We start from the raw sequence: 24,708 nt of genomic DNA, 5'->3' as shown, positions 1-24,708 counted from the left end.
CATAAAGCCAATAAAAAAAGACCAAAGGCAATGAAGAAGTCATATTTCAATCTCAGGGGTGGCAGAGCCAACTCAAACAAGCACTTAGACAGAATGCCACGAGCGAATTGAGCTTTCATCTTTGTTACCTGTGCAAAGGGAAGCGGGTTTACAGTCTCATCTGCGTTTGTATCAATGCTTGCATCAAATCACTGAAGGAAATCATAAGAGACTGCGTCAAATCTCCTTTGACTTCCACTAACAAGAATTAACTTTGCAACTCTTTTTAGCTTTTTTGCTTTCAGTTGTTTTTGTGACTATAGAATTGAAAATAAAATACAGTTTATGGGGAAAAAAAGATTAGCGTTTTAAAAGAGACATCTCATTATTCCAACATTTGATGTCATTTTATTAGGTTTTCAGGATCATTTGGATTTAAAATGCTCAAAATGTCCTCTTTCAAGGTATTTTAGCAAGACATTTTTGCTTGCCATTGCAAACAACCAGATTCTCCGTAATACTGTATGTGGCTCACTGGATCGAATTTGAATATTTACACTGGCTTGTAAAAGTATTCATGCCTCTTGATATTTTCCACCTTTTGTCACGTTATGACCGCATACAGTAGATATATTTTTTGGTAACACTTTATAATAACTATCCGTTTTACTAGTTAATAGATCATTAGTAAACTGTTGATAAATGATTTATTGTTGATTTGTGAAGTATTTGTTAACAGTTTGTTAAGCATTTACAGGGTGTTCTTAACCTGAAACACAGTTTGTGTAGAAACTTTTCAAGTTTTTGTGTGTTACATTTGGCATTTCTATCTTTTAAGGTTAAGAAATGCCGTTCACTTCAAAAGAAAAGGCATTTTGATAAGGCATTTTGCAGGCAGCGCTCATTTTGCACATTCATGAAAATCTGCCATAGAACCAACAAATATTTGTACTTTTCTTTGTATATTTAACCAATAAAACTTATGACCTTCAACATAAAGTGTATATAGTTTTATTAAGATCCATCAACTAGCATGGGCATTTAGAATGGGGTCAACCATATTGGAACACCCTGTAAATGCTAAACAAACTGTTAACAAATACTGTACTTCACAAATCAACAATAAATCATTTATCAACAGTTTACTAATGATCTATTAACTAGTAAAACGGATAGTTATTATAAAGTGTTTCCTATTTTTTTTTAGGAATTTGCCCTGCATTTGGCTGCATCCATCTTCCCGTCAACTCTGATCATCTTCCCTGTCCCTGTTGAACAGAAGCATACCCATAGCATGACACTGCCACCACCATCCTTGACAATGGGAATGGTGTGCATTTTGCATTTAGGCCAAAAATTTCAATTTTGGTCTCAACTGACCAGAGGACCTTCTTCCACGTTTGTTGCACTGCTTCTAGCAAACTGCAAAAAGAACCTGGTTTTCTTTTAACAATGGTTTTCTTCTTGCCACACTTCCATAAAGGCCAGATTTTTGCAGTGCATGACCAATAATTATATCACAGCCTCAGACCCATCACATTTTTTTTACACAGCCAGTTCTTTTCCACTCCCTGCTCCACTCTACCTGTCAGCCACGCCCACCTTCTCTGTCCAATGGCATACCGCAAGCAACACGTCACTTCCGCTCAGTAATATTCATGATGTTAGCTACTGTTGCTAAGGAGGGGACCGTTTGTCCTCAATAGGAAATGAATTGAATTCATGTAAGAAGGAGATGTTTACAGAGGTAAACCTACCAATTATGTCTGAAAATGATGTCCCTGGTGTCAAATTCACTTGCAAAGATGTGAAAGAACTAGGGCTGCAGCTATCGAATATTTTAGTAATCGAGTAATCAACTGAAAATTCTATCGATTAATCGAGTAATCGGATAAAACATTTTTTTTTTAGGTAAAGAGCAATTATAAATATACATGAGAAAAAAGACGTTTTTTCCAATATTGAACCATTTTCAGTCAATCAATGTCTTTATTTCCGATGTACATTGTTGAAAACAGCCAACAATTGCATCTCAGATGTGACTAGAAAAAAAATTCACTGCTTTCACTCCAAAAACTTAAAATCTTATAAAAAGAAAAACACAAAAAAAAACATATTTCTTACCTAAAAATGTAATTAAACTTGATAACACACATCACTTGAAAGCTATGTGTTTTTCCCACGTGTTTCAATTGAATTTCCATTTGTGTCAAGCTATTTTTAAGTTCTAGCTAAGTTTTAAGTTAGTCTAAACTATAAGTACTGAGTTTTTGCCAGTGTTGTTAATCTTACTGAAAAAAAGTAATTAATTATAGTTACAAATTACTTCTCCCAAAAAGTAATTGCGTTAGTAACTCAATTACCTCAATGTAAGAGTAATTAGTTACTTGGCAAAGTAATTGGTGATAATTACTTTTTTTTTTTTTCCTAAAAAAAAAAAAAAAAAAAAAAAAAAACATTGGCCACACTATGTGAAGTTTTTCGTGAAGGTTTTTGGTACAATTGGCCCGAGCACAATTCTTTACCCTAATTTACTCTTTACCCTGGATCAACTGTTAAAAGTTGTTAGAATTGCTCCCATTATTGCATTAGTTCCCTTCTCTCTACTTTCGACATATGAAAGTTTTAAAACTGTTTCATCATTTAATGATAGATTCAAGTCAAGATTTTGCCGATTTAGAAGTATTTTATATAAAAAGTTACTGAGGTTCGCTAGGAAGGTTCTCTACAACAGAGCCGTCCTAAAAAGTCTACTGCTTCAAGATGGCGGCTGTCTACTAACGCATTTAGTGCCATGTCTGTCATTTTGCATCTAGGTATATCTATATACAGTACATGTGATATCTACCATGTCTACCATATCTACAATAACATGCGGGCGTAGTTTGTAGGCTATCGGCTACATCATGTATTATTGGAGCTACCTAGCATCGCGTCTGCTCGGCGTCACAACTTTCTTGCCTCTCCCCACTCCTGCTCTGCTCTGTCGTCTCGGTGAGTCCGTCTCCCTCAGACTTTTCGACCAGTATAGTAACGCATAGTAACGCATGCCTTTCCGTCCTCAGTAACGGTAACGGCGTTGCCAAGATGAGAAAAGTAATTAATTAGATTACCCACTACTGAAAAAAATAACGCCGTTAGTAACGCCGTTATATTGTAACGCCGTTATTAACAACACTGGTTTTTGCTGTGTTCAAAATGAATGTATAATACCTGCTGTATTGGAGCACATTAGGGAACAGTGCTACTTGGTGTTTTATTCAGCAGTGACTACTGAGCTAAAGCTGACAGTTAGCTTTATTATGTTTTATTTTTACACCCTCATCACTCTACTGCAAGTTGTTAAAACTTACCATTGCATGTCAATAATTGTAGTATGAAAAGCAACATTTGTAATCCAGCAGCAGCACAGGGAACAAGCTGTCCAGGCAAGCAGGGCAGAGTGAAATCCCATCGGATTTTTTCACAGGTGGACTCCCCAGCAGACTGAGCACAACTGGCCAAAGCACTCCTCTCTATTGTGGTGAAATAGTCCTGCAGAATGAAATGAATTATGGCAGTTTGGTCTCACATTGTTTTTGCCGCATGGGTATTTCGAACGACGATCTGCTATTTTAATTTTTATGACTATGTTTGATCTGTTAATATCGTTTTTTAGTGTTCAGTGTTGTTAATTTTACTTTAAAAAGTAATTAATTACAGTTACAAATTACTTCTCCCAAAAAGTAATTGCGTTAGTAACTCAGTTACCTGAATGTAAGAGTAATTAGTTACTTGCAAAGTAACTAGTGATAATTTTCATGTTTTTTTTTTTCTAAAACAAACAAAAAAAGGTCACACAATGTGAAGTTTAAAGGGTTTTTGGGACAATTGGCCCTAGCCCAATTCTTGACCCTCCACTTAAATAGACACAAGGGTGTTGCGATAACTAGATAATAACCTTTGCTATGTGTGGAAGTCATTTAAAGTTGTGAATCAACCGTTAAAGTTGTTAAAATTGCTCCCGTTATTGCATTAGTTCCCTTCTGTCTAGTTTCAACATGTGTAAGTTTTAAAACTGTTTCATCATTTAAAGATAGATTTAAGTCAAGATTTTGCCAATTTAGGAGCATTTTAGATTTAACAAAAAAAAAAAAAAAAAAGTTACTTAGGTTCGCTAGGAAAGATCTCTACAACAGAGCCTTCCTGAGAGGTCTACTGCTTTAAGATGGCGCCTGTTTACTAACGCATGTAGTCCTTAAAACATGTTGCCAATGCAGCCGTGTCTGTCATTTGCATCTAGTTCCATAATTTGTGATATCTACCGTATCATGTGGACGTAGTTTGTAGGCTATCGGCTACAGTCAGGTATTATTGGAGCCACCTAGCATCTCGTTTGCAACGGCGTCTTCCCCACTCCTGCTCTGCTCTCTCGTCTCCGTGAGTCCGTCTCTCTCAGACTTTTTTTATTCAACCTTATTCAACTTAGTAACACATAGTAACGCACGCCTTTCCCGCCTTGTAAATTAATTAGGTTACTCACTACCGAAAAAAATAACGCCGTTAGTAACGCCGTTATATTCTAACGCCGTTATTAACAACACTGCTGTTCAGCCTGTAAATTTAGGTGGACGACCATGTCTTGGTTGATTTTTCAGTAGTGCCACTCTGGTTCTTTTCCTGTTGTAATGAACACGTCTGCCACCGTCAGAACGGAAGTGGGATATTCATGCAAATGGCAAAAAAAGCAAAAACTAGAATAAAGGCAGAGGGAATCTAATCATGCATTCATGCATTTTAAATTCTGAAATTGATTCTCACCTGCTTTCGAGTAGTTCCCATCTGAGGAAAATCACAATGGTGAGCACACAGCTGAGTGTCAGATGATCTTATTATCATACATACAGTATTGTGGTTCTGGATCGGGAATGGCACAAATAAACAAGACAAGCCAGTAGTAGAAAAAATAAAAGATTGACAGTAAAGGCACAACAAGAAATTGATCTCCAGACATGGTTAAGTCTGAGACTCAGGAAGGGAAACACTGTTTCTGCCTGTCTGTCTGCCTGTCTGTCTCCCACTGTCTTTGCCTTGATTGATTTCTCCTGCCCCTAATCTAATTTTTATTTGAATATCAGCACGTTTCCGGAAGCTTGGCAGAAAATTCAGCCTGGGAGAAATCTTTACTTCCTTGATTTGTTCAAATGAGAATTAAACAAAAGCAGCAGCAGAAGCAGAGTTGGCTGGATGTAGGGAGAGCGATCCCATGTAGAGACAAGGTTAGGAGGTAAAAAATATATGTTTCATCTTGCACTGTGTGCTTTTGGATCAGAGGGAGCTGCTGCGAGAGTTGGGAGTGTTGTTTGGAGGGGGAAAAAAATCAGCAGAAGCTGCAATTATTTGGGAGCGTAGAGTCGTTTTTCCTTTTTATCCTTGTGTGGCCCAAGATGCGAAGATATCAAGATGTGAGTGTGTCTCCAGGCAGTTTTTTTTTTCTTCTCTGCGAGGTTCTCATGCCTACTTTGCTCTTATTTCTCTGAATCACATGAATCAAAGTCATAGAGGACTGATACAAGATGGCACGCGAACAGGCAGAAAGTTAAAGCAGACTTTTGAGTTACAACTTAACTCATTCACTCCCAGCCAATTTCACCGGAGCAAGGCCCTTCACTCCCGGCTGTTTTACTAGATTTTGACTGATTTTGCAAGGCCCACAGAAAATTCTAGTCTATTGCTATATACTGTAAACATGGAACCCACCAAAAGAAAGATTAGACTCTCTTTGTCATGTCTCGGAAGTCATGTTAGTGTTATGTGTTTGTTATGTTATGTGTTTCCTGCTTTTATTTTGGTAGTGACATTCTGCCTTGTTCCAACTTTACTTCCTGCTCTTCCTAATCAGGCTGATCGTATCCACCTGTGATCCCTTGTATATGTAGTCTGCATCTAACCTTGCCCTGTGTCGATTCGTCTTGTATCCTGCCATGTTCCATGTTACCAGCTCATGTAAGCCTTTTCTTAACCAACATTTTGTTTATATCAAACTTTTTTTGTTACTTTGTGGACTTTGCTTAGTTTTTTGATATCCAGCAAGTGCTGTGAATTTTTGTTGTCTCTTTTGAAATCCAATGGACTGAAAAATAAACCTTTTTGTTAAAACTGAACTAGGGCTTCAGCTATCGAGTATTTTAGTAGTCGATTAATCAATGGAATTCTTTGTTCGAATAATCGAGTAATCGGATATGGAACATGAAAAATGAAAATACCTGAGCTGAGCCTCAAATGTTTTTTTTTTTTTTTTTTTAATGAGGATCTGTGTACAACAAAAGAACAACTGGCTAACTTGCATAGAAAAAGTCCGCTAGCTTAAATGCTATCAAATGCTAGTTTTTTTTTGTTTTTTTTTTACAATACTCTTAACAAATGTTTCAGACACATATTCCCACAAAAACGGCTAAATATACCTATAAAATAAATTAAAAATGCATTAAAAAACATTAGCTCAAACAAAAACTTAGCTTATGTTGGTCTTAACAGGGAGCAGTTGGATTCAGCCATGTGAAAAGAGGCAGACCAGAGGGCAGTGTATCCACCCTCATCAATAAAACTAATTGCAAACTTTCAAAATAAACCATTAAAACGCCGTTTTAATTAAACGAATACTCGAAGCAACAAAATTTAATTCGAATATTTTTTTGTAATCGAATACTCGAGTTAATCGATTAATCGTTGCAGCACTAAACTGAACATTCGAGCATTTGGGTCCTTAGTTAATCCTTGTCACTCTTCTTTCAGCAGAAAAAAAGTGAGTTCATATCTTTTTCCATTCTTTAGAAATCAGCATTAGAAAATAACTTAGTTTGAGCAATTTTCCAATTTCTGATGAAAAAACAGAGAAATTGAGCTTTTTGTGAAAGCATACATTTCAATACACATTCACAATACATTCACATTGACTTTAACACAGCTATTTTTCGCTTGTGACATCCTAAACATCTGAATAATGTTTTCGTCCTACAAAATAACAAACAACAAGACAAATAGAGCTTTTGATCGCAAAGTAACAATTTATTTACACATAACTAAACTACTGAACTGTTGAACTATTTGTGCACATAACAACGGGGAAAGCTCTCGGCTGCTCCCGTGCTAATCTGATGAGTCCGGATCAAGATCAGTCTCACTTTTTTCATCATCTTCATCTTTAGTTTCAACCTCGGGCTAAGGAGTAACGCAACCTGAGCTCCGCAGAACGCGTGTGGAACCTGACGCTGTTGTGGCCGTCACCGTCTGTCTCATCAAGATAGATTTTTTTTTATCCTTCCTTGACGATGGTTTCGGTTTCTTTTCAAAACACTCCTCCTGTGTCGTTTGCCTTTTTTTTCCACGATCGTTCTCCACATTTTTCTTAAATTCTCACGAGTCTTCACAAGATCCCTCCAACTTCCGTTTCCTGACTATTTTTCTTCACTTCCTTTGTTGGCCCGAGATGAGTTCTTACCAAATGTGCTACTGACCTCCAGTGGCCAGTTTTATTGCTTTAAAATGAGTTTTGAGCATTGTGCATTGCAGTTTAGGTGCAACAGAACCTAGAGATGTCTCTTGTGAAAAAAAGACGTATAAATACGTTTTTGGGACACTGAAACAATTAAAAATAGAACGGATTTATACGTTTTTGAGAGCAAATGAGTTAAATTGTAACTTATCCTTGGAGGTCAGTACTTTTTAGAGTGTGGCATCTAGAAAATTCCAAGTAAACCTAAGTAGCTTTTTAGTAGAATTCACCGTTGGCTTTGCTATACCCTAGGAAATCCGAACTCATCATTTAGAACAAGAGGTGGGTAGTAACGCATTACATCTAATTCATTACATTTACTTGAGTAACTTTTTGATAAAAATGTACTTCTAAGAGAAGTTTTACGAAGCCATACTTTTACTTGAGTAGATTTTTGAAGAAGAAACGCTACTCTTACTCCGCTACTTTGGGCTAGTCGTTGCATTTTTCCTCTTTATTCTCCATATTGCATTAGATTTCACTTTTTCTTTGTTGCCAGAGACGCCAACAGTGGCTCAACCAGTTTCACCAACGAGACATCGCAACAATAATCACATGACTCCATTATACCAACCAGACTCAAGCTTGCTGTTGTGGACGTCACCGCCTGTTTCATCAAGATAGATTTTTTTAATCCTTCTTTGACGATGGTTTCGTTTTCTTTTCAAAACACTCCTCCAGTGTCGTTTGCCTTTTTTTTCCCGATCATTCTCCACATTTTTCTCAAATTCTCACGCGTCTTCACAAGATCCCTCCAACTTCCGTTTCCTGATTATTTTTCTTCACTTCCTTTGTTGGCCTGAGATGAGTTCTTACCGAATGCGCTACTGACCTCCAGTGGCCAGTTTTATTGCTTTAAAATGGGTTTTGAGCTTTGTGCATTGTATCTTAGAGACATAGGGACCTATAGATACCTTTTGTCAAAAAAAAAAAAAAAAAAAAGCAAAAGACCTATAAATACGTTTTTGGGACACTGAAGCAATTAAAAATAGAACGTATTTATACGTTTTTGGGAGCAAATGAGTTAACTGGGTATTCACTAAAATAAAAAAAAATTATATTCATAAATTAGTTTACTTTGTAAATCATTTTTCATAGTAGCCCCATCCATTTCCAATACCACTTATACTCATTTAGATAATTAGGAGGTGAGCGACAATAACTGTGGCTTATCATTCTGTGCTATTATTGCTTTATTAAATGAGTTCAGCCACCACCTCAAAAAATATTATAAAATGATAAACGAGATGTGTCGTATGTAAACAACAAGAGAAAACAGGGTTGCATTGATTTACTCTATTCCCCGGGCGAAGAAGATAAAATTTAGGAGTGATGGAAATGCAAGCGAAACGTGGAGGTGCCTTCAATTTTGTCATTATGGGTCTTAGCAAGTTGTCATTCATGAGAGTCTAAAACAAGGTCTGATGCAACGATTAGGATTCATGAGGAGATACGTTGACAGGCTGTGGGGAGCCGTGTTGTTGCACTTTGAAGTAGTTTTAACGAAAATGGAGCTGAAAGTTTACCTCGGAACAACTCTTGACATGCTACAGTAAAGACCTCAGAGTCATCACTTTTAGTACCGAGTTCACATGAGGCAAAAGTCAGCGTGGTTCTTATGCCCACACAATAAAAGTGCTAAAAGTTCCCAAGATGCCACTAAGAGAGAACTGTATAGCCCTCACAAATATGAATTTGCACATCAATTTGATTAAATATGTTGCCGTATACTCCAGGCATGGTTTAAAAATGTAAAATGTTTGCACCCAAAACACTTAATGAGAGGATATTACACGTTAGTCTTCATAAAAGCTATTTTCATGGTGTTTTTGTTTGATTGGAGTGGGATTACCACAACATCAGAGTCCTATTTTATTTCTTCTCAACATTTTCTAGGTCATAGTAGTCCTCACACTAATAATGTTTTATTTATTTATTTATTTATTTATTTTTATTCATATTTTAAGTGTAATTTGGACACACTTTTTTTGGGTCAAATCTCAGTAAAAATGTGAGCGACCCCTTGATGAAGAAAAGCTCATTGTGTTTGTAATTGCTGCCTTTTTAGTGTTTAGTGTTAAATATATAATATAAATACAACAGAAAAAAACTTCTTTGTCAGTAAATAACCAAAAAAAAAAAAAAAAAATGGAGCCTTCCTTCAGGTAAAGCACACCTGAAGCACACAGAGCTTAACTCAATGAAAAAACAAAATGATTTTATTTTATTTATGTGGTCTAAAGGCAGCCCAAAGGAGCGGGCTGCCTTTAGACCACATAAATAAAATAAAAATGAAAATTCACAGACACACATACTGACGACCTCTTTTTTTCAGCAGGTTCTTCTGGTTTTTCTGGTACTATAGTTTCCGGCATTTCTAACAGTTTAATTAATGTTAACGGTAGAAAACACATACAGGAGGACACTTCTCTCTAAGCAGCTTCCTCCTCGAATTTTGCAGTTTAGCAAGTTCACACAGTTTAATGTTATGCTAATTTTGCTACTGAAAGTCCCATGCAGGTCGGACTTTCAGTAGTAATCAAGTAATCAGCCAATCAAACGTGCGTTTGAGGGGAAAAAATGCACTATTCAGCAAGTAAAAAGGGGTAAAGGTAATCTGAACATAATGAAAATAATTCACTTAATCATGATAGGGTCAATTCTATCATTACAACATATGTGATGACCATCTAAATTATCTATTTAAATGAACTCGTTATATAATGCAAATAAGGTTGCTTAAACGTTGATAATTTGAGCATCCTGAAAAGTTGGTAGTGTTCTTACCATCACTATGCAAACCTACACCCTTGCTTAAAACCATAACGTACAGTGGTGCAAATAAGTATTTAGTCAACCAAGTTCAAGTGCAAGTTCTCCTACTTGAAAAGATTAGAGAGGCCTGTAAGTGTCAACTTGGGTAAACCTCAACCACTAGAGACAGAATGTGAAAAAAAAAAAACAGAAAATCACATTGTTTGATTTTTAAAGAATTTATTTCCAAATTACAGTGGAAAATATGTATTTGGTCACCTACAAACAAGCAAGATTTCTGGCTGTCAAAGAGGTCTAACTTCTTCTAATGAGGTCTAACGAGGCTCCACTCGTTACCTGTATTAATGGCACCTGTTTTAACTCATTATCGGTATAAAAGACACCTGTCCACAACTTAAGTCAGTCACACTCCAAAGTCCACTATGGCCAAGACCAAAGAGCTGTCGAAGGACACCAGAGACAAAATTGTAGACCTGCACCAGGCTGGGAAGACTGAATCTGCAATAGGTAAAATGCTTGGTGTAAAGAAATCAACTGTGGGAGCAATTATTAGAAAATGGAAGACATACAAAATCACTGATAATCTCCCTCGATCTGGGGCTCCATGCAAGATCTCACCCCGTGGCGTCAAAATGATACCAAGAACGGTGAGCATAAATCCCAAAACCACACGGAGGGACCTAGTGAATGACAGACAGAGAGCTGGGAACACAGTAACAAAGGCTACTATCAGTAACACAATGCGCCGCCTGGGACTCAAATCCTGCACTGCCAGACATGTCCCCCTGCTGAAGCCAGTACATGTCCCGGCCCGTCTGCGGTTCGCTAGCGAGCATTTGGATGATTCAGAAGAGGACTGGGAGAACGTGTTATGGTCAGATAAAACCAAAATAGAACTTCTTGGTAGAAACACAGGTTCTCGTGTTTGAAGCAGAAAGAATACTGAATTGCATCCGAAGAACACCAAAAAAGTTATACATAGTATAGCAACGCCCCTCACTTATATTTGTAATTTATCATTTCAATCGGGTCAATTTCCAAACAAAATGAAAATTGCTAAAGTAATTCCAATACACAAAAATGACAGTAAACACAGTTACACAAATTATAGACCAATATCACTATTACCACAATTTTCTAAAATCTTGGAAAAACTATTTACCTGCCGATTTAATAATTTTCTTGATAAACATAACATAATTAACCAGGGCCAGTATGGATTTAGAACAAAAACAACCACCTCAATGGCAATTACAGATGCAGTAGAAGAAATCACAAATGCATTGGATGAAAAAAAACATGCAGTTGGAATTTTTATTGATCTAAAGAAAGCTTTTGACACAATTGATCACACAATTTTACTCAAGAAACTACATCTGTATGGTATCAGGGGGGTTGCTGGGGAGTGGTTGAGAAGTTATTTAACAGGAAGGGTACAATATGTGAAAATGGGGAAATGGTCATCAGAACATCTCAGTATCTCTCATGGGGTCCCTCAGGGGTCTGTTTTGGGACCAAAATTATTTAATATTTATATCAACGATATATATACTGTATCTCAGTTATTGAAATTTATACTTTTTGCAGATGACACAAACATATTCTATAGTAATGAAAACCAAAATGAATTGGTAACTACCGTTAATGAGGAATTAAGTAAATTAAAGAGGTGGATGGATATAAATAAATTATCACTTAACTTAAATAAGACAAAGGTAATGATATTTAGTAACCTAAAATATAACGCAGAACTACAAATAAAGATTGATGGGGTCCCAATCGGGAATGTAAATGAATTCAAATTTCTAGGAGTTATTGTAGATAGTAAATTATCATGGAAACCCCACATCAGACATATCAAAACCAAGATCTCCAAAAGCCTGTCACTAATAAACAAAGTGAAATCATACCTTGATGACAGTGCACTCCGCACTTTGTACTGTTCTCTAGTGCTCCCATATTTCACATATTGCATTGAAGTGTGGGGAAACACTTACAAATCTACCATCAATTCATTAGTCACATTGCAGAAACGTGCGGTACGAATCATACATAAGGTTGGATTTCTCGATCACACCCACCGTTTATTTGCTCTCTCAAAACTATTAAAAATCAAAGATCTTGTAAACTATCATACAGCTATAATGCTATTTAAAGCAAAAAATGAATTACTGCCCCAAAATTTACAAAACCTATTTAAGGTTCGTGAGAATATCCATAGTCTGCGAGGCTCTGGAGATTTTATGTTGCCAAGATTTCGAACCACTTGCAAACGTTTTCGTGTGTCTGTATGTGGAGTGAAACTCTGGAACAATTTAGACAATCATTTCAAGCAGTGTCAGAATATGCAAAAATTTAAATCGCTGTATAAAAATATGGTCTGGTCACAATATAATGACATTTGCTGACAATGTGTGTTGCTGTTTATGTCAGTTGGTGTAAATATTGTAATTTTTGGGAATGAGCCAACATTAGTTGGTTGTCTGTTGGTTTAGTTGTTTTTGTCTGTTTTTCCTTTTTTCTTCTTTTCATTGTGTGGACATGAGTATCCCACAAGTAAGGATGCCGGACAATGAGATCAGGGGTGGGACAAAATAAGTTTTTTTCTTCTTCCCACTCCCTTTCGAGTACAATTATTTTTGTTGAATTATATTGTATGTTTTTTGTTTCTTTTGTGTGTGCATGCTCGAAATAAAAAAGTTTCATCATCATCATCATCATCATACCCACTGTGAAACATGGAGGTGGAAACATCCTGCTTTGGGGCTGTTTTTCTGCAAAGGGACCAGGACGACTGATCTGTGTAAAGGAAAGAATGAATGGGGCCATGTATCAAGAGATTTTGAGTGAAAATCTCCTTCCATCAGCAAGGGCATTGAAGATGAGACGTGGCTGGGTCTTTCAGCATGACAATGATCCCAAACACACAGCCAGGGCAACAAAGGAGTGGCTTCGTAAGAAGCATTTCAAGGTCCTGGAGTGGCCTAGCCAGTCTCTATCTCAACCCCATAGAAAATCTGTGGTGGGAGTTGAAAGTCCGTGTTGCCCAATGACAGCCCCAAAACATCACTGCTCTAGAGCAGGGGTCTCCAACCCAGTCCTCAAGGCCCACTGTGGGTCCTGGTTTTTGTTCCAGCCGATCCAGCAGAGACAGTTGAACCATTGAGGCTTCTGCTAAAACAAGCCACACCTGACTGCAATCAACTGATTGCACTTGTAAAACACCAGATTGGGCAAAAAGTGTCGTCATCTTGTTTGGTAGGAATGAAATCCTGCACCCACAGTGGGCCTTTGTGGAATAGGTTGGGGACCCCTGCTCTAGAGGAGATCTGCATGGAGGAATGGGCCACGTTTGGCCTTCGTTATTGCCAACAAAGGGTACATAACAAAGTATTGAGATACGTTTGGTATTGACCAAATATTTATTTTCCACCATGATCTGCAAACACATTCTTTAAAAATCAAACAATGTGATTTTCTGGGGGGGGTTTCCACATTCTGTCTCTCATGGTTGAGGTTTACCCATGTTGACAATTATAGGCCTCTCTAATATTTTCAAGAGGGAGAACTTGCACAATTAGTGGTTGAATAAATACTTATTTGCCCCATTGTATATCCATCGGCAATCTCTAACTTTTCACTTAGTATTGTCCTTGTTATAGTATAGATCTCTTTCAGTTCTTTTCATCAAACACTTCAGTCGATGTTTAGCATTATTTTTGTTTTATGATAAACTTGGACTGTCACCTTTTAATGATAACTGTACGGTTTTTTTTTGTGTGTTTTGGGGGTTTTTTATGTGGCCGATGACATCATCTGCTGTGTTCCACATGTAGCAATTAGAGACCAGAACCTCGCATTTCAATAACTATCGTAGCTTCTACTCTGAGGTAGGATCTTTCCAGTCGTGCAATAGGTGTGGTGAAATGGCAAGCTATTAAATGTGGAACCCAACACAGACAAGGAATTTGGTGTGGTATTTATTTAAAAAAAAAAAAAAAAACTAAGGGAGCACACCAGAACACGCAGAGAAAAAAGAAAAAAAAAACAGCACAAAAAAAGATTTAACAATGAATACGACCATAATACTGCTTACAGTAAGCAAGCAGGAGAACTCGAGATGATGCATACACCTCAAGGCCAAAAATGTGGAACTGCATAGAGTAGTCCGCTATGGTCAGATTGCCTTTAAAAAAAAATCCAGCAGGCAGCTGCCTGCCTCCTTGCATCTCACCGGATAATCATGATCATAAACCCTAGCAAACTCAGCTTTAAAAGTCTCAAATGAATGACTGATCGTGGTCTAGTGTTACGTACTGCCATGGCCAATATAGCCCCTTTACCGGCAAGGAGATTCATAGGCCACCCGGGATCTATCATTTGCAAACTGGCTCTTGGTTAAATAAGCTGGTGCAAAAATTGTTGGCATGCGCCAAGCTGGCCCTATTAATGATGGGGGTGTGGCAAACCCGGCTCCCGAAAAGACGCCGATAGGCTCATCGGAGATGGGGTGGATTGATCGGGCGTTGCTGCAGCGTCAACACTACCACCTGATTGTACAGGTTCTCGACTTTTGTGGTCAGCAAGTCTATCGCATCCACTGATTTGCGTAATGACTGCTCTTGTTTGCTGTTCATATGGCCGTGACCAGCACGAACATGGCGAATATCGTCTAAGTCTGCGGGATCCAAGTGGTCGGACTATTCTGTGGTGAAACGGCAAGCTGTTAAATATGGATCCTAACACAGACAAGGAAGTTGGTGTAGTACAGGTAGTCCCAGGTTTACGAATGAGTTCCGTTCCCACGCTGGCGACGTAGGAATTAATCCTTTAAGAACCATTGTTTGTTTTTGTTTTTGTTTTGTTTTTTATTGAAAAAAATCTGCAATGGACTGAGGGTGTGAAGTCTGAAACGCGATATAGCGAGGGACCACTGTCTTTACATTTTATATTTTGTAAATTTCAATAAAATATAGTAAAAATTAGATGCATAATATTTTACTAAACATTATTTACTTTGAAAGACCGGATATTGCTTCAATTTAATTTCATGTTTGGTGTGTTCTAAACTACAGGACTTGATCCAGCCGTATGTTGACCAACCAGATAATAGACCTTGTACATATTTTAGTTTGACGGACCGGAGAGAACTGAGTCAAGTGGATCTGGATCGGAGCTGAGCGGATAATGTGGACAGACCACCTCGTATTGATTAAAATAGAAACGTATGTGTTGCGTTGTCCGGGACGGAGCGGACGCGGACTACCGTAATTTTCGGACTATAAGCCAGTACTTTTTTCCTTAATTTTGAATTTTTGCAGCCTATCACCCAGAACAGCTTATTTGTTGATTTCTTCGGGTTCATAGGTAACACTTTATTTGACAGCCGTGTCATAATTATACATGACACAATCATGGGCATTACTGAATGCTTATGACGGACGTCATTAAGTGTCATCCGGCAAATTATGTCACTAACTCCATTTATGTCCAGCTTGGATCTTTTACATCCATTCAAAAGTGAAATAATTTGCCGGATGACACTACATGACATCTGTTATAAGCATTTATTATGTTGTCATGTCATAAGTATGATTGTCTAAAGACAGTCTTATGGCGCCACTGTCAAATAATGTGTTACCAAATACCACAACTAGCAACTGGAACTGGAACTGAAGAAATAATTAGCACAGAGCATGAATCTTGATTTTTATTTACATCTGTAGCGCTGCAATGCATGCTGGGAGGCATGTTGGACTACAAGTGTTAACAGCAGGTGGCAGGCAGAGGTTGACTGTCTTCCCCAAGGGTCAAAATTGGTGGGTGGCGGCTTATAGTCAGGTGTGCCCTATAGTGTGAAAATAATCACGTATGGAATTTGGTGGTTATGCTGTCTTCCATTGTCATCATGACAGGCAACCGTACCTCGACCAATGAGATGAGTAGGGTTTCGTGTGATAATTTTTCCATCAGCTCATTGGTCAAAAAGCAGGATCGGGCAATGTGTTTCCCTGAATATTTTTGTAAAGCACCATACCAGTATTTGTTCGTCATACAAATAAGACACTATTTTCGAGTTTCATGATAATACGGTTCAAAGTGCATCCCTTGAAAGCTCAATACGGGATAATTCCATTTTTCAAGGGATGGTTGGCAATGGTACTGTCAGCCTCGACAGTTGTCGGTACCTGTGTACCTGCATTAGTATTTGCCAGAGTTCCTGTGTAGGAATTCAAAAATCAGTCCTAATCATAATTTAAGTAGTCCAGTAATCACTACAAAGATGCCAGCATACTAAAACGATAGTTAATCCTACTTAAGTAACCCCAATCAAATGTATAGCAAGTAGCAGGTGGCGGCACAATTACAGGTCTGTCATTTATTCAGTCTGCAGGAGACCACAGGTGTTAAGCAATTTGTCTTTTGTGACATGATGTTAACTCGGCAGCTTGCCATCAAAGATACATGTCAACAATTTAACCTGCATAATACCTTCATTGGAAAATGGCCTGCTGCCACATCATAGTAGTCTGTTGCAGCTTCCCAAAGCTTCAGCAACTGCTGTCCGTGTCCAAATGCTTTGTTTTTACGATCTTCAGCAGAAAGAGACTTCGTTTTCTGTTGTCGTCAACTTGTTGCTACTTTGGAGTCAAGATTCAAGGACATGAGGCACTTCCATCAATAGTTTTGTTCATAATATAAGTACAAGTGCATTCAGATACATTCACAAGGTACATTCATGAGTTGATTTCAGATGCAACATCTTGAACGTTGCAACTATACGTTGCTGCTATTTAATGAATCCAGTGTAAAGACTATTCTATTCAAAGGTCTGTTTCAGGAAATGTGTCTAACAACAACAAACAAACAAACAGAAAAGAAATCAGCTCGAAAGTTACTCACCTGATCACAAAATTCCATAACGGTGGAAAGATTGTGGTCTGCGTACAAACGCAAAGGTTGTCTGTAAAATAATACTGCAGAAGAAATTGTTTTCTTTGCGTCATTATGTGTTTAAAATGGAGGCACCGGATACTGCAATTGTGCCTAAAATTGTGCTACTTAATATTTATTTCCTCCTCATGAAATCATATCTAAAATTGTGGCAAAAAAAAAATAAAAATCCACAAATGTATTGGAAGCTATGATTGATTGATTGATTGATTGATTGATTGATTGATTGATTGATTGATTGATTGATTGATTGATTGATTGGTTGCAAAAAAAAAAAATTGCTGCTCACATTTTTGGTACTGTTGACCGTGATACCTCTATTTAAGAATGTCTCCACATACAGAATTTTCAGGTTAAGACACGCCTCAATGGAAACATATTGCCTCTTGTTAAGAGAGAAATTTCAGGATAAGAAAGACAGCTCCCAGAGTTCACTGAACGTAACATACTTATAGCTGCTCTGCAACTGGCTATTGCCTAGGCCAGGGGTGTCCAAACTTTTTGCAAAGGGGGCCAGATTTGGTGTGGTAAATATGTGGGGGGCCGACCTTGGCTGACGTACTTTACGTAGAACAATATATTTAAGCAAATTTTATCAAGCCATTCTGTGTGTCACAATTTGCGTTATTATTGTTTTTTAATTAATAATTTCAACAATCTCGCAACTAGCCTTTGTGGCGTTCTCTTTCAATTCTCGGGATCTTGCGAAATACTGCTGCTGTGAAATTAAACTAGCTTCAAGTTTCTTCAATTTCTCGCTGTGTATCTTCCCTGTAATCTTGTCGTACATATCAGCGTGTCTTGTTTGGTAATATCGCCTCACATTAAACTCTTTAAAAACAGCGACTGTTTCTTATCAAATGAGGCAGACACACTTGTTGCGTATTTTAATGAAGAAATAGTCCAATTTCCACCTATCCTTGAAGCGTCGGCCGTCGCAGTGAACTTTTTTGTTGTTGATTGTTGCCATTTTAGAAAATTGGAAGTCAAGGGTCCCACGGGGTAATGTTTCTTGAAGGCAGTGGCGCCTCCAGAAATTTTTCATATGGGTGGCCAGATGGGGCAACTTAAAATGTTGGGGTGGCACACAAAAACTAAAAGCCATAATTTCAGGTTTTCATTACATTATTGCAGTAAAAAGCTTAGGGGAAAACTATCAGAAAGACTTAAGGACACGACTACTGATATACTTAGGTGTATTGTGTAATATTTGATGTTACTAATGATTTAATGTGCATAGTCCATAACTGTCCAGTCAACATTTTGAGATCCACAACAATTCTGTTTTATTGTGTTATGTATATATTAGGCATAAGGTGTACATTAAACAAAACAAAATAATTACTGGGGAAAAGCAGGTGCTGGCAGATTTGCATTTGGGATGAAATGCATAACTGATGCTACAACAATCTAACGATACTATGCTGGCAAGCGGGGTGGCCAGTGGGGTGGCCAACAAATTTATAGGGGTGGCCGTGGCCACCCTTGGCCACCCCCTGGGGGCGCCACTGCTTGAAGGGCTGCTGCCTTTTAGTGGGTAAATGAGGATCAGCATTTAATGTGTAAGCTACTTCATATGCTGGTAGCAGTACTGCTGACCAATTTATTAAGTGTGTGTGCAGGCCAGACGTTATTGATCTGATGACAGAGGCTGGGGGCCGGATGAAATTTGACTACGGGCCGCATTTGGCCCCCGGGCCGCACTTTGGACATGTCTGGCCTAGGCCTATTCCTGGCATCCAATTGGCTAAGCGGGACCTCTACTGTATGTCTATGTGTGTATCCCATCATCCGCTTAATTTGCCCCTCGTTTTCCGACAGCTTTACATGAGTGCATTAACTTTGATTCTTTACTCTATTCATGTTTTTTTTTTTTTTACATTATGCACAACTCAGATTTTATGTTTATTGTGCAATAATCCAAAGCCCCTCTCACAAACATCCCGGTAAATTCCCGTGTAAAGTGACGCGGGATTTACTCGCATCAGTGCTTTCACGCATGCAGAGATGCGGGTTGGAAAACTTACACAGACTTGTCCCGTGTTTCCTACTGGTGCTCTCTTTGCGGGGAGGGTAGGGCTGCCGACGTGATTTTATAACCACATTTTTGATCGGCATCCGCTGTTACAATGTTGGTCAAATTGTGTTTTGTTACAGAGCTGGCTGTGGGAATGTTCCCGATATCATAACTTCAGCCAATTCAAGCTCATCAAGACTGTATTTAAGGCGGTCCAAGAGAAGTGTGCCGAGATATTAACTTGCTGGGCGCCATTCGACACCTCTGCCGCCCTTGTTTTGAAATCCCCTACGTTGTGCTGGTATTTGAGTGTATTTGTTTTGTTGTCTTATCGGCTGTCTGCCTACCGCTTAGGTTAGTATTATTGATCCCCGTCAACCTATTTTCTGCAATCACGTGTATTTTTGTTTTTATTCAATAAAACCTTGAATGCATCCCACTGTTGTTTTTTTGCTTTGAGGTACAACCTTGTTTCCGCAGTTGCGGACCCTAACATCGGCAACAAAATAAACCACACATTTCCAAAGATGGGCGATGGACTCTCTTCTTCCACTCTACGATCCAGTAGCAATTTAATTTTGTTATATTTTCAGTTTAATTTAGCCATTTCCAGCTTGCTATGTCGACAATTGCGATGTTTGTGTACCACTTTTCGTTGTACTGCGAAGAAAGAGGAAGTAACGATCGGCCCGCCATAATAAGTACGACATCAGCCTTCATGCTGTGACCCTGGAATTTAACACTTGCTTTCACATACGCCTCGTCCTGGAATATCCCGGGCATTATACCAAGACGCGACCTGTGAAATGTCCGCGTAATCTCCGCGTCAGTCGACCCGGGAAATTGCTTTCCCATACAAATCCAAATTTCGCATATAAATCCCGGGATTTTAACGGTGTTTAGGTGTATATGAAAGGGGCTTAACTGTAACATATATTTGTTAAGTGTTTTGATGCATTTTTATGCATTATTAAAGATTTTATGTCTGAATTTTGGGTGAGCTTGGAACGGATGAGAGCATTTACATGGAAAATGGGTCTCTACCTACAGAATTTTCAAGTTGAGATACTTTTTCCAGAACTAATTAATTTAATAAGTAGAGGTACCCCTGTATTGTTACTTTTATTTGTCATGTATTTGTCCAGATGTAACATTGTAGTGAACTCTCTGTGGGTGTGGTATGTGCTCCCTGTGGGCAGAGGCGTACCAAAGGTCCCCGGGGGCCCCAGGCAACAAGCAACATGGGGCCCTTCAAACGTGTGCAAGTAAGGGGGACAGTTGGAGTAATAGCATATTTAATAAAAGTATAATAATGCCTGGGTCTCATAGAGCGCTTTTTAGGACACTCAAAGTGCCCGGGGGGGTGTAGAGCGAGTGAAGGGGCCCCTTCAGGGAACTCATACACATAGACACAAGGCTTCCACTGGCGCTGTCGCACTTGTCGCTGCGACAGTGCAGTAAAGCCGCTTGTGCTAAATCTGTTGGCCCTCTGGGGGTCCCTGCCGGCTTGGGGCCCTAGGCAATTGCCTGGTTTGCCTAATGGGACGCGACGCCTCTGCCTGTGGGTGTGGTATTACAGTATAAAGAACCTCTATGTGATCTGTCGTGTGCACATTTGATGAGAAGCACACTGAATAAAAAAGTGTTGTTCCACTACAGTTTCGGCCTTACATGTACTTATATCGAGGAAGTACATAACAAACATTTTGTTATGTACTTCCTTAACCTACCACTTCTTATTACTGTTGGACAACTATGGCAACAGCAGTGTGACATATTAAATAAATAAACAAACACAGTTTCCACATAGTACTTCCAGTGTTGCCGTACAAGGCATTTCAAATTTTCCTTGTGGGAGCTCAAACCACATAAATGTGTTCTTTTTTAATTGTATAATATTGAAAAGTCATGAAATTGTTTTCTAAAGTAATATAGCTTTTCAAGATTGTCGTAAAAGTTGTGAAGAATTTAAAGTAGTACTTTTAGAATCCCTGCAGTGAATTGCACACACACTCAAACCTCTAAACACACACATGCCTACTTCACAGGACTACAGACTGTGAAATTACCTGATCGGAGGCGCTTGTCAGTTCGGAGATATCAGCCGGCACACATAGGCCAATTGAGGTGAAACACATACACTCAGCAAAGACAGAGGCTTGGAAATTTTCATAAAGTGTCATTAAACTTTATGACACACCAAGTGAAAATGAAGGTGTTTGGAAGAATGTTTTCAAGTGTCACCGCCGAGCTGTTTGTTTCTTTACTTTTTTATTACTTGGCATATACATTTGGTTTGTTTAAGGCTACCATGGGGCTGTACGAACAACTATCAATATTATGAAACAGATGCTGATCATGAATGATAGCGCAATAACAGGCTCGCTTTGCGCAGCCAAAAACAATGTAAGCAAAAGATGCAGTAACAGCGTGGAACTGGCTGTCACATATAGTTTATGTGACATTTAAAGCATACAATATTTTCTTAGAGGAAAGTTTCCACCATCAAGGTACCATTGTGCTGGTACCCCACAAAGGGGGTATAAAATGAGCCAGTAAACCAATAACACTCCTGCATTTAGAGTCGGGAGGGACCGATAAGCAGTGAAGTTGTTTTTCCATTTAAATTTGCTATCTCAGAAGAGAAGAATAACCTTGCTGTGGTGTGCTCATGAAATATTGTTTGTGATGAATTAGTCCTTGGCGGCCGTCTGGAATGTATGCAGCCCTGATTCATCTGATCAACAAAATGTGTTTCAATCATTCACTCATAAAAGATGCCCAATGTCTTGACATAAGCGCTGTGCTTTTCTAAAACGCCATTATTGTTTTATTTCAGGTGAAGTACGGCCGCTTTGGCTTTGTGTGGGATGCGGCGGTGCTGGAGTACGTCGCTAATAATGACGAGGATTGTTCCTTCTACACGGTGGGCAGCAATGCACCAGACCGAGGCTACGGCATCGCGATGCAGCACGGCAGTCCCTACAGAGACATTTTCTCCCAGAGGTAGGAGCAACTCCCTCAAGGCAACATGGTGGCATTATTGATTTTTCTTTTAAGAGACAATTGTCATGCAAATAGATGTATTTTTACAAATTTGGCAGCCCAGCTTCCCAGGCTAGCTTTGTGTCAAAATGAGAACTTTCCTGAAATTAATTCTCGTATTTATTCTCTCCTTGTCGAAAGGTCACAGGGTTTTTTTTCAATCAACACTATTCTGTTTATTCAGTCTACTCCTATAAAGGAAATTGTCTCTTTGGGCCAGCAGCAACTAATAGCAAATTAAAATTGTGCGTTGGAAGTATCGTCCAGAAGGCAAACAGCATTTAAACAGCTTGTGTGAAGTTGCACAGCTGAGTATCAGCAATCTGTCGTTTCTTCACTGTGATTGACATTTCATTTGACAATCCACACAGGCTTGATTGACACTGTAAGTCCAAGTGCCCAATTGTTATTGTGATCCTTAGCTATTTAATTTTATTTAGGGGTGTAACGCTACACAAAAATCTCGGTTCGGTACGTACCTCGGTTTTGAGGTCACGGTTCGGTTCATTTTCGGTACAGTAAGAAAACAAAATGCAAAATATAAATGTGCTAGTTGTTTATTACACACCTCTGTGCTTTCAACAATAGGAACACTAGCCTATACAAAGCTAGAATTCTGCTCAAAAAGTAGCGGCTATTTAAAGATAATCCAACAACAATTTGCCTTTCAGACCCCACGTATTGGTCAGCTTTCTTTCTGAAAGAAAGAAGAAAAAAGAAGTCCTGTGCTAAAGAGAAAAGCAATCCCAATGACAAAGAGTTTAACATGTATTCTACAAATAAAATGCCTCAATGAATCATTTTTTTATTCTTATGAACGGTTTTCTAAAGCTTTATTGGTGGATTTTCTCAAGTTAAAGCGCCACACAGAAATTCATAAATTTAATTATGTAAGCAGGATCTGGGTATTATTTTTATTATTTAATCACAGGTGTTTTAGCTCATTTCATTTTATTTTATTTAAATGGGCTATTATTTATTTTATTATGTGTTTACAATTTTTTTACAAATGTGATGTATTATTCATTTATATTGTATATTTTATGTTGTATAACTTTAGTTCCTATGTGAATATTAGTTCCTACTTGTTTTGTTGTGGTAGGAGGGTTTTGTATTGAATATGGGCCGTGTTGGTTATTATTATAGCAGAGAAGACAACTGTAAATCAACAAAGACAAGTCAACTGTGCACCGATCTACCACTCAAGAGATCTGATGGACTCAAAAAGTGGGTTACGATTGCATATTAGTTTGAAAATTGACCGGATCCACCGTATTTTTACACGAGTGACTTCCGGTCTGCTAGCTAGTAGTATTGACGCAGGAGGGCCGCGTCTCGTGTCAAATAATAAACTCTGCCGTTGTTTTCGCGTGCATCGCGTTGAGCCGCTTCTGGGACGCAACACGCGGCCGCACTGCGACTGGTGTGCATTCGCTGATTAACTTTAACGGCCGCATTTCACTGCGTTCTCGCGGCGGCCACGTTGTTGCGCCGTTGACGTTTCTTACTGCCCTACAGTGTTGGTCCTCATTATTGTAGGGAAGACGGAGTAAATATAATCTACATAAAGAAACTGTAACCCGATCGACTAACAGCCTCGAAAAGTAAAGGTTACATTACGTCAGAAACTCGTTCAGTACGCCTCCGTTCCGAACCGAACGCCAAGTACCGAAATGGTTCAATACGAATACATGTACCGTTACACCCTTAGTGTTTACAAATTTTTAAAAATGTGATGTTGTATTCATTTAGATTGTATATTTTATGTTGCATAACTTTACTTCCTATGTGAATATTAGTTCCTACTTGTTTTGATGTGGTAGGAGGGTTTTTTTATTGAACACGGGGCCATGTTGGTTATTATTATAGCAGAGAAGACAGCAGTAAATCAACAAAGACAAGTTAACTGTGCCTGGATCTACCACTCAAGAGATCTGATGGACTCAAAAAGTGGGTTACGATTGCATATTAGTTTGAAAATCGACCGGATCCACCGTATTTTTACACGAGTGACTTCCAGTCTGGCCGAGCCTCGCTACCGGTAGTATTATTGACGCAGGAGGGTTGCGTCCGTTCTTTTCGCGTGCGTCGTGTTGAGCCGCTTCTTGGTCACGTCTAACACGCGGCTGCACTGCGACTCGTGTGCATTGGCTGATTGACTTTTAGCCCATGTTTCACTGCGTTCTCGCGGCGGCCACGTTGTCGTGCCGTTGACGTTTCTGGGTTATACTGTCCTACCGTGTTGGTCCTCATTACAGTAGAGAAGACGGAGTAAATATAATCTACACAAAGAAACTGTAACCCGATCGACTCACAGCTTTGAAAAGTAAATTGTTACATTACGTCAGAAACTCATTCGGTACGCCTCCGTTCCGAACAGAGCACCACGTACCGAAACTGTTCA

At 38.7% G+C, this 24,708-nt stretch overlaps 1 protein-coding gene across 7 annotated transcripts in view; it reads left to right on the top strand.

Annotated features, from left to right (window-relative positions):
- Window positions 1–24,708, top strand: part of grid2 (glutamate receptor, ionotropic, delta 2) — a 1,093,502-nt gene that overhangs the window by 981,477 nt on the left and 87,317 nt on the right. For all 7 annotated transcript variants that reach the window (XR_009062687.1, XR_009062690.1, XR_009062688.1 and 4 more), the window contains exon 14: window positions 22,099–22,265. Coding sequence is in view for 3 of the 7 variants with exons in the window: in XM_057831225.1 (XP_057687208.1) it covers window positions 22,099–22,265 (167 nt within the window). In the remaining 4 variants the exon portion in view is untranslated. The remainder of the gene's footprint in view (window positions 1–22,098; window positions 22,266–24,708) is intronic.

The sequence above is a fragment of the Corythoichthys intestinalis genome, chromosome 3 (assembly GCF_030265065.1).
Source record: "Corythoichthys intestinalis isolate RoL2023-P3 chromosome 3, ASM3026506v1, whole genome shotgun sequence".
In the NCBI taxonomy this organism is placed as follows: Eukaryota; Metazoa; Chordata; class Actinopteri; order Syngnathiformes; family Syngnathidae; genus Corythoichthys; species Corythoichthys intestinalis.
This window is presented reverse-complemented; position numbering and strand designations above follow the sequence as displayed.